Consider the following 18,670-nt stretch of genomic DNA (forward strand, 5'->3'; position numbering starts at 1 on the left):
GCAGAAGCTAAACTTTTAAGTTTCTTTTTAGAAAATTAAATAAAACTTTAAAATTAAACATTTAGCTTAAAAAACCTTTCTGGCAGCAATGAAAACCTTTTGAATATGACCCACTGCAGTGCTATTGTCCCAAGACTGCAGTCAGACTGCCTGAAACAAAACCTCCCTGGGAGGGGCACAGTGGCTCATTCATCTCAATGTGGTATTAACCTTGGAAGTTAATGATGTCAATATCAGATGCGATTTGCAAAAGCACTTAAGAGATTTAGGAACACAAGTCCCATTATCTTTCAATGAGTTAAGTCACTTAGTTGTTTTTGAAAAATCCAACCCATAAATATCAATATGAACTGTTAGGCTGATGATCATTTTAGCAGAAAAGTTAAGCTACTGAGCAGAGCACCATAGAGTCGAATCCTTTGTCTCATCCCTGCAGGAAGTTACAGAAATGGATGGGTCATTGCTTCAGCTGCTGGCATTTCATCTTCTACTGTACAAACCACATGACTCAAAAGGACAATTGTTCACATCCCCTCAACGTATGTTATTTGATAACCCCCAGATCTGAAAAGGGCCCAAGTGATAATGAGAGAAAACAGAGACACAGATGATTTATAGATGTTCCTGGCCAACTTCCTAAATGTAGGCTCCGAGAACACATTTGTTCCACAATTGTCTGGCACAAATTACTAGTGAGTTTCAGGGATTAATTGCAGCAGTTTATTTGTTCTGGACTCCGTTTTTTTCTTTATTTAATTTTACCAGCTATAATAAAAGCACTTTGATCAATAAGAATTATGAACACAGGATACATACATTAAAAGATTCCAACTGCATCAACAGCCCCCCTGCTCCTCTTCCATGTCTGAGAACAGAGGGGAGTTTCTGCTCACAAACATGCCGCGGAGGAAAGTGCACTGGGGTTGCTGATTTTCCCTCTGTACAGGATCCTTGCTTTGCTGTTTAGCTCCGCTCTCCCCTACGTTTGCTGTCCCCCTTTACTGGCGGTGCTGTCCCCAGTTTTGATCCCAGTTAAATAGCAAGAAACAATACACTAGGGTGACTAAACCAACTTCTGGAAGCCTTAAGTGTGCATCACACCTCCCAGCTCTCATAGACGTACCTGCACTAGCTCTGCTTGAGTTAGCACCAACAAATAGCAGTGTGTCGGCAGGGCAGCTCAGACATCGGCTCAGGCTAGATCAGGGGTTCTCAGGACACATTTTTTGGTGGCCTCGGTGTGCTGGTGGCCGCTCTCACACTTTTCCCCAAAATACTTAAATAGCTTTAGGAAAAAATAAATATGCACATATACACATCCAAATCATTGTAATTTATTTATTGCTAGCTAATAAGCCTGTTGTGAAAAGTGATATTAAACATACAAGTAGCACTTTTCACAGCAGACTTACTCAGCCCTGGCAAACCTGGGGACAAACTAAGCCCTTGATAGGGCAGGGGGAGGAGGGCCGAGGGAGGCAGCAGGGGGCTGCAGCCTGAAGCCCCGTGGCCAGAGCCTGAAGCTGCACAGCCAGGATCCCAGGGCTGAAGCCCAAAGCCCCGCGGCCAGAGCCTTCCCCCCCTGCAACCTCAGGGCTGAAGTCCAAAGCCTCAGCCCCTCCACTCCTGGGAAGGTGGGGAACTCACCAGCTGCCTGCTTCTACAGTGTTGTGTCCCAGGTGTCTCCAGGGGCACGGCTGGGGGTGGGCAACCCCTGCTGGTGGCCCCAGCAACCAACACCAAGGCAGTGCATCCAGGAGTACCAGGAGGGGAAGGAGCTGCTGCTCTGCTCCCCACCCCCATAATAGTCCAGGAGGCTGTGGCCGCAAGAAAAGCCACTGGTGGTCACATTTGAGATACATTGGGCTAGATGCCCAAGTACATACCCGGGGGTCGGGCAGGATTGTGTACTCAGGCAGCTAACTGTGTCGCACGGCACTGTACAGATATGCTTGCTAGATGCCACTCACTAAAAAAACTAATCGGATTATCAGCAGGTATCATAAAGCTGTATGGAGTAGACCGCCGGCCACCTTTGTGTTTCCCCTCCATCTTCCACCACTTCATGCTCAGAGTATGGAATATAACACAACGCTTGCAAAGAAGAGACCTTCGTAGTATGGGAGCAAGATGAAAATCCTTTAAAGTGTTTTGAGGCTGAATTTCTGCAACAGGTGTCACTTTAGAGGGACAAATTTTCAAATGCACATGCAATGCACGCATACTGCCATTAGATACTGTCACAGTTATACCTCTCACCCACTCTGTGGTCTGCTCAAGGAATGCCCTCTCTCATCCAGGGACTCTAGCCATCACCTCTCTCTAGGCAGGGACCCACAACCCACTCCCTCCCAACCATGGGTTTAGGCTGGTACTCACTGTGTTTGTCCCAGCAGATGTGACTAAGAATCTACTTTCTTTTCTCTCCAAGGGCTGTAAGCAGAGTATGCCAATGGTTACAAGGAACCAAACAGCACATTTATTTTCAGATAAGTGTTTTCTCTGTAAAGCTTTTCTTATGTGGCATCTCCATTACTAGAGGTTTGCAACCACGGTAGCCATTCTGTATGATCCTCTGCTAATCTCTTTGTGGATGAATAGTCCTTATGATCCACCTTGGATATCTCATCCATCCAAGATCTTTTTCTGCCTCATTCTTCTGCCATCTTCCAGAATACCACTTTCACTCTTAAAGAAAAGGAGGACTTGTGGCACCTTAGAGACTAAAAAATTAATTTAGCCACAAGTCCTCCTTTTCTTTTTGCGAATAGAGACTAACACGGCTGCTCCTCTGAAACACTTTCACTCTTGCTGTTCTCGCGCCAGCCTCAATATCCTATCTTCCGCCTTCTGTAACAATGCTTCCTAAGTAGCCATCGTTTCTCATTTGCTATATGGCAGTTTCATTCACTGGACTATCGTGTGTGTTCTCAGGATCCTTGCATACCTTGCACAGTTTTTGCTTTGTCCACAATCAACTGTAGACTGTATATGAATATGGCAAAGAATATGATCTCCACTACCTTCAGGCCTTCTGATTCAGTCAAAAGCACTGCGTTATCTGCATAGCAAATGTTATCCACTCATTTTCCATTCATCTTAATACCTTAATTAACTTAATCAAACACTCGATAAATATTGAATAAAGTTGCTGACTTTACACAATCTTGTCTCACTCCTCTCTTGATCTCTATTAGGTTTTCATTTTCATCTCCCTTTAAAGTTGCCTTTGGATTCTAGTATAATTGTTTTATTAGCTGGAGTTCGCGTCCATCAATCCCTACAGATCTTAATATATTGAGCAATTTGTAGTGGTAGATTCTATCAAATACTTTTAGGATAAAAGCATTACAGCATACACACAACAATGAAAGGGTTTAAATGTGTATTTAGGCTCATCAGCAAGCCCCTCCCCCCATCAGTCCTACGACGACCCTAACCGGTTCTAATCCAGGGGTGGCCAACCTGAGCCTGAGAAGGAGCCGGAGCTTACCAATGTACATTGCCAAAGAGCCACAGCAATACGTCAGCAGCCCCTCATTATCTCCTCCCTTCCCTCCCGCTCCCAGCACCTCCCACCGGCCAGCAGCCCCGCTGATCGGTGCCTCCCCCTCCCTCCCCATCAGCTGTTTTGCGGCATGCAGGAGGCTGGGGGGTGGGGGGGCAGGGCCTGTGGCAGAGCCGTGAGCACCCCTCAGCACATTGGAAAGTTGGCGTCTAGCTCCAGCCCCGGAGGTGGTGCCTAGACAAGGAGCCGCACATTAACTTCTGCAGAGCCCCAGGTGGCTCTGGAGCCCCAGGCTGGCCACCCCTGGTCTAATCCTTCCAACCCTTCAGCAGGTTTGTCCCCCTCCCCCAGACAAATTGTCCCTAAAGATGCTGCATGTGTCTGTCACATTTGATACTAATGAGGCAGCTCAAAAAGTTGCCTTGTGGTTAAGCCATCCATGTCAATCAATTCCCAAAGACACAGTTAAAACAGGAGTTTTCAGTCTTTTTCATGCCACAGACAGCTTCTCCATGAAAGGGAACCTTCTGTGGATCATTTCCTGTCCTAACCTTCCCAACCCAACTGCACATGCCTCACCTGCAACCAGAGGGCTTGGTTTCATAGAGTACTATTTGGACAAAGTTAATAGGACAAAATGAAATACTCACTTTAGTGTGATGGGTGTGGCAGCTGCTTGGGTGCTAGTATGTTCCCCCCTTCCCCCCATCTTGAACCTGTGCTGTTCATTTCCCTCTCCCCAAGAGAGGGACTTTAGCATTAATATCAGATCTTCTCATGGCCTGAGGTGCTCATGTCTATTATCTTTTCAGATCACTTTGCAGTTTAACTTTGTCCTCTTGCATATTTCCTGTTCCCTACTACTGGTGTCCCAGGCAAATGTGATCATAGTACTCTTTGTAGCAGTGTAAATATCCAACAACAGAAACTATCTTAACATATTTCCCTGCCTGTGAAGCAACCCAAGAAGGTATAGAAGTGCAAGGGAGCTTTGCATAAAGATTGATGCACATGCAGTTGAAACACGTGGCAGTCCAGCTATTCTATAGGGTTTAAATTAGAATATGTTTCACCATTAGCGGTAGCTTCCTGAGCCACTTCCAAGTGCCACGTGATTAGTCCACGCTTCATGGAACCAAGTCTGAGAACCACCAGTTTTGTCCCATGGCTTGTGATAATACTCACATTTTTTGGCTTGCGATCTGAAGTATCTAACAGCTCCCTAAATGTTTCACAATGCCCTTTGCTACCTGTTGTCATGCAATGGAGACACACTTGCTATGCATTGCCCAATTAAGCATTGCAGCCCAGCTCCTGCGTTCAGAAAAGATATTTCTTTAAAAGTCATACTCTGCTAATCAAATGGCTTTTCAAAGCCTCCAACTGAAAAAATGATCCCTTGCTCCCTATCGTCCACAACTGGGAACAAGGCCATTAAATTTGCCAGCCATAACAATGTCCCATTCGCTCCCATTGCTCCTGAAGTCTCTAATGAGGGCTAGTGAAGAAAAAACATTTCTACCAACACACAGCGAAAAAAACCTGGATGCTCTGGGTTAACGTTATATGTGAAACCTTAATTGGTGTACTTCAAAGTGAATCCGGAGTGTTTGAAAACCACTGGCCCCCAGATCAAATAGCCTGCTCCAAATTGCTGGGCTAAAATATAACCTCTGCTCCATGCTTTCTGTCTTGTTCTATAGGGGAAATCCAGACACTGTTGTCGGTCTCTGTCTCTTTCCTGTTTTAAAGGATTTCAAATGCTGGCCAGACCATTAATGACGGACACTGACACTGGCAACAGCAACATTCAAACGATGTTTCTGAGAAAGGATCAATGTTCCTTCTAGCTAGTTTTCACATATTTAGTTCACTCTCCCCTCCCCCCCCCCCAAAAAAATAGATCAAAGAGGGAGGAAGACAGACAGAAGTGGAGGGCGGGAGGACAGAGAGAACGGAGTAGAGCAAAAATCCTGGCAATGAAGATGCATGAAAAACTGAGTATACAGAGTATATAAGATGCTTGTGTGTGTGCTGTTTGAGGGCACTGTGAAGCCCGATGTTCACACCAGTGCTCTGGTTCATCAACTGGCTGATTACAGGCAGGCATGACAGCTGTGTTTCCACCACGTCGAACAATGAAGCCCTGACCTGCAATAGAGGGTCTGCCTCCCCAGACTAAATACAGCAATGTTACTTGCAATATTTTCCAAGACAAAAGCTCTAAGCAAAATTATGCAAGCTATTCCAAAACAGAGCTGTAAAAGTGTCTCCAGTCCACTAATATTGTGCCACTCAATGCACTCTCTCTCTCTCTCTCTCTGACTCTATTAAAGGGAAACATCACACAGTTAACACTAAAAGAAAAGGAGGACTTGTGGCACCTTAGAGACTAACAAATTTATTTGAGCATAAGCTTTCGTGAGCTACAGCTCACTTCATCGGATGCATACTGTGGAAAATACAGTGGGGAGATTTATATACATAGAAAACATGAAACAATGGGTGTTACCATACACACTGTAATAAGAGTGATCACTTAAGGTGAGCTATTACCAGCAAAGGGGGGGGGGGGGGTTTGTAGTGATAATCAAGGTGGGCCATTTCCAGTGGTTGACAAGAACATCTGAGGAACAGTGGGGAGTGGAGGGGGGCAATAAACAAGGGGAAATAATTTTACTTTGTGTAATGACCCATCCACTCCCAGTCTCTATTCAAGCCTAAATTAATTGTATCCAATTTGCAAATTAATTCCAATTCAGCAGTCTCTCGTTGGAGTCTGTTTTTGAAGCTTTTTGTTGAAGAATTGCCACTTTTAGGTCTGTAATCGAGTGACCAAAGAGAGACTGAAGTGTTCTGTGACTGGTTTTTGAATGTTATAATTCTTAACATCTGATTTGTGTCCATTTATTCTTTTACATAGAGACTGTGCGGTTTGGCCAATGTACATGGCAGAGGGGCATCGCTGGCCCATGGTGGCATATATCACATTGGTAGATGTGCAGGTGAACGAGCCTCTGATAGTGTGGCTGATGTGATTAGGCCCTGTGATGGTGTCCCCTGAATAGATATGTGGACACAGTTGGCAACGGGCTTTGTTGCAAGGATAGGTTCCTGGGTTAGTGGTTCTGTTGTATGGTATGTGGTTGCTGGTGAGTATTTGCTTCAGGTTGGGGGCTGTCTGTAAGTGAGGACTGGCCTGTCTCCCAAGATCTGTGAGAGTGATGTGTCGTCCTTCAGGATAGGTTGTAGATCCTTGATGATGCATTGGAGGGGTTTTAGTTGGGGGCTGAAGGTGACGGCTAGTGGCGTTCTGTTATTTTCTTTGTTGGGCCTGTCCTGTGTATTAGGTGACTTCTGGGAACTCTTCTGGCTCTGTCAATCTGTTTCTTCACTTCAGCAGGTGGGTATTGTAGTTGTGAGAATGCTTGACAGAGATCTTGTAGGCGTTTGTCTCTGTCTGAGGGGTTGGAGCAAATGCGGTTGTATCATAGAGCTTGGAGTGAACACTGTTTCAATTGTAGCTGTGTCGGCAAAGGGGGAGTCCTAGTGTAGACAGTTCTTTAGATCTGACACACTTTCCGGTAGTGTTAGTTAACGCTCCTGTGAATTAGACTTGATCACACAGTGCTGAAAACAAGGATATAAAAGGTAGCAAGAGATGCAGATAATGCTTTTGACAGGAGAAGAACGGGGTTGGGACTGAGGAAGCACTAGTGCAATCATCAGCTTGGGTGATTGGCACTTACGATACAGAATGTACAGTCAGAAGTGACAACTTCAGAGCTTCCCCAGATACTCTGCCTTCTGTAGGTATACTTGTCTGTCTGTAGTATTTACTTCCTGTGATTGTAAAACATTATCCACGAGTTACCCATGCTACTCTGAAACTTATCCATGAGCGGTTAATCCATAGTGCTACCTTCCTTTTGGTTTTCTATGGTTCTGGCAGAAGGGATGGGAGGGAACATGACGGGGTGGCAATTTTAACAAAAGGTATTTAATTCTCTTATGTCACCAGGTGGCATGCAAATGTTTACAGTATGGCAATTAAACTGGGAGGGCTTTGGGGCTGGGATTTCCAAAAGGAGACTAAGATTATGTCAACACTGCAGCTGTAAGTATGCTTCCCAACATGAGTAGACAGACACACACAAGCTCTGCTTGAGCTTGCACACAAAAATAGCAACTTAGCCACAACAGCATGGACAAGAACTTGGGCTAGTTGCTGAAGTAAAATCCCACCCAATCCCCTGGGTACGAATTCAGTGGCTAGCCAGAGCCACCGTCCATGCTGCTAGTGCATGTCTGCCTACCCACACTGGGAAGCGCCTTTCCAGCTGCTGTGTAGATGTACCCTAAGGGAGTTTGGTTCCATTGTATTTCAATGGGGTCCAGGATGCCTACTTCCCTTGGGCTGAAAATCCCAACCTTGAAAAGTGAGAGCAGTAGAAATATCATTTTGTTCCAGCATCACACATAAGTATCAAATTGGTCAATAATAAATGCTGAGCACTTTTTTGCAGTGCTTATAATAGATTTTAAGTCCATAATGACCATCTAGCCTGACCTGCTGAATAACCATAGAATTGCACCTGGCAATCTCTGAGCTACTAGCATATCTTTTAGAAAGACATGCCAATCTGATTAAATATGCATCATATATTTAAAATTGCTGTGCAAATATGTACTAATCAAGCACTTGGGAGAATAACCTAACATATTGTGGAAATACCTTAAAAGGTGATTGTATGAAGTTCAGGGTTTGAAACCATTAAAGATGATCCCAACATTTCCCCATTGCAACAAAGATAATTACACTTGCCCAGTTTTGTAATATGCTTTGCAACAAAATGGAACACATTATTTGTAAGTCAACAAATACTTTTAGATTCTGATCAGCCTTCATCACAGAAGGTCTCAATGGATTTATGCATGTTTACATGGCCTGATTCATCACTGCATTACTTATACTTTATGTGGGTGATTGCTAATATTGGTGGTGGGGGTGGGGTGGGTAACACAACAATTTTAAACAGTTTTATTTAGGGCTGATGATTCAACTAAGACATCAGTGAAAGGGGGAAATCTGGACCGATTCAGACATGTGAGAGGCAATGACCAAGTGCAATGGTAACTGCCTTGCTCTGCAAGTTATGTATTTTGTTGTTGAGCAGTATTTCATTACAGAAACATGTAAGAAAGAAAACTAGAGGCTTCTGGGATTTCCACAATGGTAACACAGGTGGAAAACACCCACCAGGTATCAGAACATTGTGGCAATTACAGACACTCTAGCAAGGTAAGAGGAAGTTTGAAATGTCTGGGGGAATTATATCAAGACAGGTTGCATTTACTAAAAAAAAAAAAATAAAAAAAATCGAAATGTATGTTGTTTGATTGGTTCCCAATCTACTCTTCCTGCAAAGGAATTATAATTGTGACCTAAAACCATGACTGTTCTGGCAAGTGCTGACTCGATCTTTGAGGAGACAAGATTTGCTTTCCTGTAGGATTACAAAGGGCAATAGATTCTACAAGGATAATTCATAATATACGTGTATCAATGTCTTTTTAAATTTCCTTAGTCAACCAGGGGCTAACTCACAGGTCCTTGCTGTAGGACTGTATTGTGTGTGAAAAGCTAGTTCACATATGTTTCCTATTCATTTTCTCCTGTTCCTTAAAATACATACGTTTTATACTGGTTTGCGTAGAACCAGACTATTCTACTAAGAAAGTGAAGGCATACATTTTCAGAGAGTATATTAAATATGTGCCATTCAGACTGGAGGCAAGGAGGTATGGACTCATACAAGGCTTGTTCCCATGAAGTGCTGAGAATCCACAACTCCCCTCAACTGCAACAGAAGTTGCACACTTTAGGATCTGGCCCTTAATGAAAGAGAGCAGATGACCCTTTTTCCATCCTCCTTTCACTCCAATATTTGTCATATATTTCAGCCTGTTAGCAGTGTTTGTCTATCACCTCATTATCCTTCCCTTTTGTCACCATAACACTATACTGTAGCTATGCAACACACTGTACGGTGGACCATTTTTCATATCTGGATGCCTTGATAGTCCACTTTGCATCAAATTCAAGGTCTTGGTCCTCATCTCCAAGATGATTAATGATCTAGAGATCACTTAAAGTTCCAAGAGGAGGACCATAGTTGACACCTCTGTTCTTCAGGCACAGCTGAACCCCTCTGCCACAAAGAGAACACTTGTTTGTGAAGGAGACTCAGATTTCTCGGGGGCCAGTGGAATGCACTCTGTGCCTCGGATTAATTTTAGGGTGCAAAGCGCACCAGTCATAGGCAACAGGTTCTCTCTCGGCAGCTGCGTAATTTAACGGAGGAGATTGGTGAATCACAGAAATAGAGACATAAAGGCTTGATTTATCATCCAAGTAAACCAAAGCATTAATGCAACTGAACAAGAAACAGAGACATATAACAAAACACCCCCTGGATCATGCATACTTACAGCCTTAGGCTGGCACAAGATAAAGCAATTCTCCAACACTGACACACTTAAAACCTTAGAGGGACTGGTAACAAAGACAGAAGAAAAAATAAGTGGAGATCACCATAAGATTGTTCTTACTCAGGTTTCCACCATTTGGTCATAGCCTGGTGTCCCAACTAGGGTTCAGTCTGAACATCTTTTATATACCTTTTTCCTTACATCCCCCACTCAACTAGGAACATATTTGATTTAGGTCTCAGCCCTTTTGCCCATGTTTGTCATTCCAGGCAGGTTCCAATTGCTAGCAAAAACTATTTGCGTCATAAATTTCCTAATGGTTCTGTTTTGTAAATGTGGTTTCTCCATGGTTACATATACCCAAAAATTTGTTATTCTAAGTTTCTGTGTTGTACTTGTTTATCATAAGCTACATATTGCAAAATCTTATGACCTCAAGTCAGTCAGTTGTCCTAAGCTTTCTACAAGGCCTTGCTTAGGCCTCAGCCTGTTGCCAAGCCTAAATACTCATATTATATGTCCTCCTATTTGCATTTCAGCTATTTTAGATTATTAAAAGCAATCTTGCATATAAAATATAAACTGAGCTTGATCCTATGTGATGGTCACAGGTCAATAACTCCCACAGGAAAAAAGAACCATCATTGACCTCCTCATTTCGTTTTCCAATCACAAGATGTCCTTTTACCTTTACTAATAACCCAACAAAACAATTCTCTCCCTGGGGAGAAAAAATAGACACCACCACCCACCACCACCCCCCACCCCCCGTGACCAAACCTAGTCATATCACTTAATGTACTACTGGAAAATGCTCATATACCACAGTGATGGACTCAGAGTGAGAACCTAAATAGAACAAGTACCCAAGTCCTGCATTTGGGCATTGAGATAGTATAGTATTCTCCATGAGGGAAGCTCAGCTCTGAAACGAGCTCCTCCACTGCTCTAAAACAGCCCAGGTCTGTTGAACTACCAGACATGCCACAAGGTGTGTCTAATAGACTCTGCAGCTTTGGCTTGCAGTTTGACAAGAGTGGAGAGCTGCGTGTTCTACAGGTGGTTTATAATTTTGATTTGCAACTTACAACACAGCGGCCTCGGTGTCTTGGATTGGCCCCTTTTCAATAAGTACATTCTGATGTGAGTGCTCGAATACTGGGTAAAGATGGCTTATAAAAGAACTAAGATTTAAAAAACTAGACTCTCCATAGTCTTCATATTCATGGTACGTTTCCATTCCAGCATTTGTCTTCTGCTTCGTGAAGTGTCAGCTGCTTACAACCACTGAAGACCTATACAAGTGCATTTCCAATTGGATATTAAATTAGAAAAAGCAGCAATTGAAGTTTTAAATCTATCTAGTGAACAATTACTGTACTAAATTCAAATCAAGCAATTTTCTGAAAGTACTTCAATAAATTATCTGTGTAATTAGCAGTAGAAGTTTGCTATTTTTAAACTCCGAACAATGATACAATGAATTTTTTGTACCCTATGTTATAATGCAGATGAGGATGGTGCTAATTTCTTGGTTTTCAAGAAAAATTATGACAAACAAATATACAAGACAAGACACTGAGCAAGCAACAGAAAAGAGAATGTACAAAATAGGTACGGGTACATATAGAGCCTAAGGAGACAAAGTGTGATGTGATGTACTGACTTTATCACATTGCTTTCTATGGCTGACAGGACTCAAGTCTTAACCATTCCTGAACTTCAAATGTATCACCTGGCTCTGATTTGTTCAGACAGTGAATTTATGGCCCAAATATTCTATCTTGGACACAAATTGAATCTGGCTTTATCATCCAAGTTGCCTTTGATCTTAGCAAAGGTTAGACCACAAGCCCATTCTTTAAGATCCCATGACTACATTAAAGACTTGGTTGAAAAGGAACAATAAAGATTTCAGCTTAATAAAGACTACCTACCTATTAACACTAAATTTAGACAACCTGTACTTCCCTCCCTCTTAATGTGTAGTTTATTACAAGACTGGAAGTTATATAACCAACACCTTATATATCATAAGATCTATTTATGTTCAGTCTCTGAAATTAAAACTTCCTTTCAGCTTCCTCCACCTGATTTGCATATTAACGCAACATTAACAGTGATCACCTCTTCAGGAGTGTGATCTCTCCCCTACTACTTTGTACAGCCACAAACTTACTTTGGAATCTGCCTTCTTTCTTAAGTTTCATTTCTTGTCATTGGGTCTTGTTTAACAGAGAGAAGAACCAATCACGAAAGAAATTGTGATGGATGGTTAAGCCTGCTAGGTAACACTCACCTAAGAACCTGGTAGGTGGCTGTTTCATGGGTTTCTTTGGCCACAGTTTATATACTCACAACAGGAAGACTAGATCTAACCATTTTTAGGGGCTCTCATCTTTTCTGAAGTCATTGAGGTACCAGTCGAGCCTCAGGATCAAAAGGAGTAGCCCCTTCAGGCACCTGTTCTTCCAGGCACCCATTTCTAGGGCTTCTCACCACCACCTGCTTTCTTCCCTCAAGGCACAGCTACAGAAGTGCAAGTTCTGCCTGAAATGCCCAATGTTGTACCACAGAGTTTGTACAAATTTCTGGATGGAGGGTCCCACCATACAGTCTGAAGATAGATTGGTGGATACAGTGGAGAGAGGATTATGTGGTGCGTAGGAAGTGAGGAGTAAAATAGGGATGAGGAGGAAATCAGAACAGAGATGTAGCTGGGCAAAAAAAATATGTAAAGCCTTGAAGAGGAGAACTTTGATTCAGTAAGACACTGAAAACTAGTGAATGGAACGACATGGTGTAAGAAATGTGGAACCGTTGGTCGAGTAGTTATGACTAATTAGTGTAAATTGAGCCCTTTTTACATTCATGAACAGATCTCAGTCTCTACAAGTTATTTGCAGCTCATTAGAGCCAGTCAAAAAAGGCCACAAAAAAGATGGTGAGAAAACTGTCAAAATTACAAAAATGGATACATTTTTACTAGCTCTGCAGTTCGTATCTAAAGGAATAGTTTATACCAATACATTTAAAATTAAGGATGGTCACATGGAGTGTCTATGGTATGTGACTGGTAACTTACACCACATGCTATTGTTAGGCCCCATCGTACTAGGGGCTGTACGACCACATGAGGAAGCCATTTTTGCCTGCACTCTTAGCATCTTTATCCCAGGTGTATATATCACAAAAATAATTTAATTGAGGTACAATATAATTTTCTTTTACCTATGAGGCATTGGTTTATGAATGATGAAGGCCATGCCATCATCCACACAAAGAACTCAGCTGTCAAGCCTCTGCATATTATGCCAGATTTTAATTAACTTCCATGATCCACTTTTATCAACAAATCTACCTTGGAAAAACAAGCTGCCAAATTTTCACTCTTATCAGCTAGGTAATTAAAGAGGCTATAATTTCCATGGAGGAGGTTCCTATAACATACCTTTGATACTTAATAAATTGAGCCCTGGGCTGCGAGATTTACCTGAAGCTTTTATTTACTTTGAATTGCTTTTTTGCTGGTATCACCAATGCCCTATGTTACAACTTTCTTGGTACATGGAACTGACAAATTACAAAAGCCTGAAAGATAGCTGAGGCAGAAAGGAAAAGAAAAAAAGCAACCAGGAAAAAAATAATTTGCTGACTAAAATATACATATATGGAGAGTTGCCTGATTCACATAGGCAGAATGTTTATACTGTACGTCTAGATAGATTCTCCAATGAGATTTGTTATACCTGTCACATATAGCAAAGTAAAGATGTTACCTGTTTGTGAACAATAGCATTTCAGATACTCATATCACTTAAACTGTCAGGTGCTTACTATAAAGTTCGTACCATTGGGATAGAACACCTCTCCTCATTCCGTACATCACTTTTAGTTCAAGCAGATACTTGTGTTTAACTATTTAAACACTAAGGGACAGATCCTCAACTGGTGTAAATTAGCATAGCTCCATTGTCTTAATTGGCACTCCATCAACTGATATTAGCTGAGGATCTGGCACTTTAGATGAATCCTTGCAGTTTGTTTTTAACCTTGTTGATAAGGACAGAAAAGCTAGTTTGGATAAAGTACCCTAAATTCACCCTAAACTCAAACAAAATGTATCAGTTAGAAGCATCAAAATGCGACTGTTTTCCTTTTATTCATGTTGGTGCACCTCTGCCTTGACTGGATTTTAGCCTTTGAGAAGCAGCAGAATCATCAAAACATCACAAGAAAGGCAAATCTCATGGTATTTTCACCGAGTGGATAGCATAAACCACACAAGAAACTGCACGGGGTGCCAGTTTCATGTCCATACCTGTAGCCTCAGACAAATATCCAGACAATCTCTGAAAAAAGACTAACTGAAGGATGACCGTCCTATTTACCCCATGTATTGCTCCAGAACATCATGTGTAATAGTACAATGAAGCTCCTTGGGCCCAGAAACGGCCTTCATTTTTCTTTGTCCTATCAGGTATGTTTTACAGTCACCCAGCTATGGAAAGCCTCTGCCTAAATGTGTTCATGTTGCTCTGTTCTTGTGGATTAAAAAAAAATAATCTATGGGGTCTTCATTGATTTTTAAAGTATTTGGTTACAGTTAGCATGTTATTGCCCCTATGAAATTGGTTTTATAATGGATTATATTAATTTTGTGAAGCTCTTTGTGGGACGGGCATGAAAGAATGCGATTGTTAAGTTCTTAACAGCAAAAGAGGTCAGGCCGTACAATTGCTAGAGAGAGAAAAAAGATGTGATTGCAAAGCAATGGTGTAGATATGACCTTGTTTGCAGCAAGATGCCCAATCAGCATATTACATAGCAGATTTTGTTACAGTAGTGAAGGACACACAATTTCTTGCCTTCTGAATGTCTTCTCTGCAGGTTGTTATTAAGCCATAAACCCAACTGTTGCTTTTTGGAAGAAATAAAGCTGGTTAAAATCCATCAATTGGTTGCATTCTCAGGACACAGTAAATAAGGCAACACTGATCGGTGCAACAGAGTTTGGACCAGTTCTTACCTCTGCAATATGGAGACCCTGGGCATGAAGTCCCAGTAACCGTAATGTGAAAAGGTTTTATAAACAGCAAACACACACACACACAATACCAACAACTTAAATTTTCCTCTCTATCAAATAAGTTAATTAAAAATAGCTTCAGATGCTACAGCTGCATATGTCTCCTCCTGCCATTTCTGTAGTTTTATAAACACACATTTAATCTTTGATATTTCTCTTCCCCTTGCTGTATCAAAGGCCCACATAAGCTGGGGGAACTGAAAGGGCTCTCAACGTATGTGGACAAAGTAGTCAACAGAGAAATTTTTCCCTCTTTTCCAGCCATTTTGGCTTAGATTTTCTTAAGTGGCTCATGATATGGAGTGCCCAGTTGGAGACACCTTAAAGAGCCTGAATTTTGGAGGTTGGGGGTGCTCAGCACTTTCTTAAAATCAGGCCTCGTTAGGATGTGTCAAGCTGGGTGTCCAAAGTCAGTAGTCATTTTAGATAACCTTGGCCTTCTGGGGATATCCCACTAATTAATTAGTTCACAAGATGCCCTTGTGAGGCAAGGAACTCTTATTAACTTCAATTTAGAGAGGGGGAAGCAGACAAAAAAAGTTCAATAATGGCTTGTTTCTGCTTCACACCCTGGGTCCATAGCAGAACCGTGAATGTACTCCTCTCTATGTGCATCCACAGCAGCAAGATTATCTACAGATGGTGAGAGCTTTTCAGTTTATGGCTTTCCACTTTGAAAACAATTGTAAAGTATTTAAAACAGGGGTTTAATTCACATTTAACAAGACTTTACGGCATTTAGTTTGTTAACAGCAATGATTTGAGATTTACTAGGCAGACGATCAAGTTTATGTTTTAATGAAGCAAAATTTCACACAAACAGTGTCCAATTAAATTATGATTATTATACAAAAATTAATTTGTTTCTTAATAGTAATGAATATTGGTGTATTTAATCCTCATATTAAAGGAAACTATTAACAGCTTATGTATGTAAATTAAAGTGCACAGGATATAACTCTTACAGGGGTCTAAAAGTCTGTTTTAGAAAGCTATAAAATTAATATACATTGCCTTTATCTTGTGTCAATAAATGACCAGCAAAACCCTGCCCCTGTGGCATGGGGGAACAACTAGAGTCAGTTGAATTATTCATTGCCAAAAAGCGATCCCCCAAATTTAACCTTTTTTCCTGTCTACGAACTCATCCCAATTTCTACAACATCTGAATCATTTTAAAGGGTATTCACTGAACAGTTTATTCAAACAAGTTTTAGCCTATGGATTGTTTGTGTACTGCTTATTTCAACTGTTCTCTGTTATTGATGGTGGGTGCTTGGTGGCCTATGTCACAGGGTATATTTCCTGCTCCCTAATTGGAAGACAATCTCAGTGAAATGTTAGAACAAATAGCCACTATGATTTCTGTGTGAGTTTTCAGCTTTATTCCTGATTTAAAAAAAAATAAATGGTGATGCTTTTGAGATCTGTGAATATTTAAACTTGCAGTATAAACTGGTAGACATAAGAATACCTACAAGTAACAAACATAACCTCACCAATCACAACACAATTCCTCATTTATCTGTGAAGTTATTTGCAAATCAGATTTTGACAAGTTCTATTTAACTTATAGGGAATAGCAGGAACAAAGTTACTAGATCTCTCTTCTCAAAACAAATAGGTAATATAAAACTCAAATTACTAATCTTAACTTGATGGTACTAGTAAAGGCTCAATTTATTTCCCACCAGAGAAGGGTTTGGACAGAAATATAATTATGCCTTACCAGGTACTTATAAGTATTTGAAAACATGGCTAAGTCAATGCTAACATTCCAACCATGCTGGTCGCCCCAGAACTTGATGTCAGGCACTTAGTACACATATAAATTACTTGGAAAATGACTGCTTGGATCTGCATCGAGTACCATCCAAATACTGCGCAATGTTCATATCATGGAGGAGAAACCCTCCACTCACAGAAACCTGGAGAATGAAGAAAAGATATAAACAGAGACAAGAGGAGATAAATATTTTAGGCTAAATTCTTTCCTGGGCAGTACTTTAGGTTACACTACACTCACTGTCACTTTCAGATAGAGTAGAACCCCAATTTTATTAACTAATTGGGGATAGAGGAGTTCATAAATTGAAAATTGTTTTTGTGGATACAGACTAACACGGCTATCCCCTGATACTTGTCACCATAAACTGAAAAGTTCATAACACTGAACATCTCAAAATTAGTTGCAGTGTACAGATTGTAGTATGGTGCAGTGTACAAAAGTTGCAGTGTACAGATTGCAGTATGGTGAACTGCATGTCACTATCTTCTTGTCCCTCAACCAATGCAAAGTGACTTCCAATGCATAATAGGCATTGGAGTGCGAGGGGATGTCGACTTGTTCTTCATTGACATCACTTTCATTATGTGACTTTTGTTCATAAGACTGGTGTTCTTCAAAGAAGATTCCACTGTAATTAGTAACTACCTCTGCTGCAGTCACACTGGTCCCTTCGTGCATCTTATTCCTTCATTTATTTTTGCCTCACCCCACTGAAGCCAAGAAAGATGTTCAGGTGCATAAGAGAAAGGGTTTATCTCACTGTTCATCAGAAACGTAAGGAGGAGGAGTTTCTTCTAAGGGTTCGGCTCCAGTTTGGTGGAAGTTTGTTAACATGTTGTTTTCAGGCTTATTCCAGTTTTCATATAAGGAACCCTTGATGAGAAAGCACCAGCAATTTTTATCCTACGTATGATTGTATAACTGGTACCATCATCCTTTAGCAGCATCAATGGCTGGCAGAAACTTCTTACCCTGATGCAGGCATTCTCTGAACTGGTGGAGGTCCCGTACGGTTATTGGCTTGACAATGGCACACATCCATTTGGCAGTGTGCTGCCACACAAGTCTTTCAGCTTGCATCTGATACTACACACAGCCTAACAGAAGCTGAGAGAGAGAAAAAGGATGATCTACAATTGGTGTAACAAGAAAAGGAGTACTTGTGGCACCTTAGAGACTAACCAATTTATTTGAGCATAAGCTTCCGTGCGCTACAGCTCACTTCATCGGATGCATTGGTGTAACAAATGTCAGAGATAGGATTAGCCAACTCCACCCCTCACCACTTAAATCTACAAAAGCCTTTTCTCTACTGTTTTAATTTCTTGTCAGGAAGGATTTCCTCCATTAAAATCTCTTGGTAGGCACATGCTCATCGCCATGGTCTGAGTGCCTGAATATGGCAGTAACATTCATGTATTTTAGAGTCTCACATCAAGAGCTCCTGATTCTCCAGTAGTTAACAGTTCCTGCAATAGGAGCTGTGGAAGCAGGGTGAAGAGGAAGAAGGTATTTAACTTGTATGTTCAAACGCCATGGTTTTCTCACATTCCACATTAGCTACATAATATCGGTGTGGATGCTCTGCTGCTACTTGGCTTAAGCATCAAGGCACTGAGCAAGGTTCCAGATTTAACAGGACGTGTTTTGTTAATAAGAAACAGCCAGGAATGTAGAAAGTAGCTGTATATTATATAAGGTGATTCCCTTAAGTATTGTACAAGCCAGATAGTAGCTTAAGTATTAATGCTCTGAATTCCAACTTTAAAAGCATTTGAGACTTTTCAGCTAC

The 18,670-nt window shown here is 41.4% G+C and overlaps 1 protein-coding gene across 11 annotated transcripts in view; it reads right to left on the reverse strand.

Moving 5' to 3' along the window:
• NECAB2 (N-terminal EF-hand calcium binding protein 2) overlaps positions 1-18,670 on the reverse strand; it is a 368,324-nt gene that overhangs the window by 260,121 nt on the left and 89,533 nt on the right. For 2 of the 11 annotated variants that reach the window (XM_073307525.2, XM_073307526.1), the window contains exon 2: positions 16,926-17,017. The exons of the other annotated variants lie outside the window; for them this stretch is intronic. In XM_073307525.2, coding sequence (XP_073163626.1) covers positions 16,926-16,962 — 37 coding nt within the window. In that variant the 5' untranslated portion in view covers positions 16,963-17,017. The remainder of the gene's footprint in view (positions 1-16,925; positions 17,018-18,670) is intronic. 11 annotated transcript variants of the gene reach the window in all.

The sequence above is a fragment of the Lepidochelys kempii genome, chromosome 12 (genome assembly GCF_965140285.1).
Source record: "Lepidochelys kempii isolate rLepKem1 chromosome 12, rLepKem1.hap1, whole genome shotgun sequence".
NCBI lineage: Eukaryota > Metazoa > Chordata > Testudines > Cheloniidae > Lepidochelys > Lepidochelys kempii.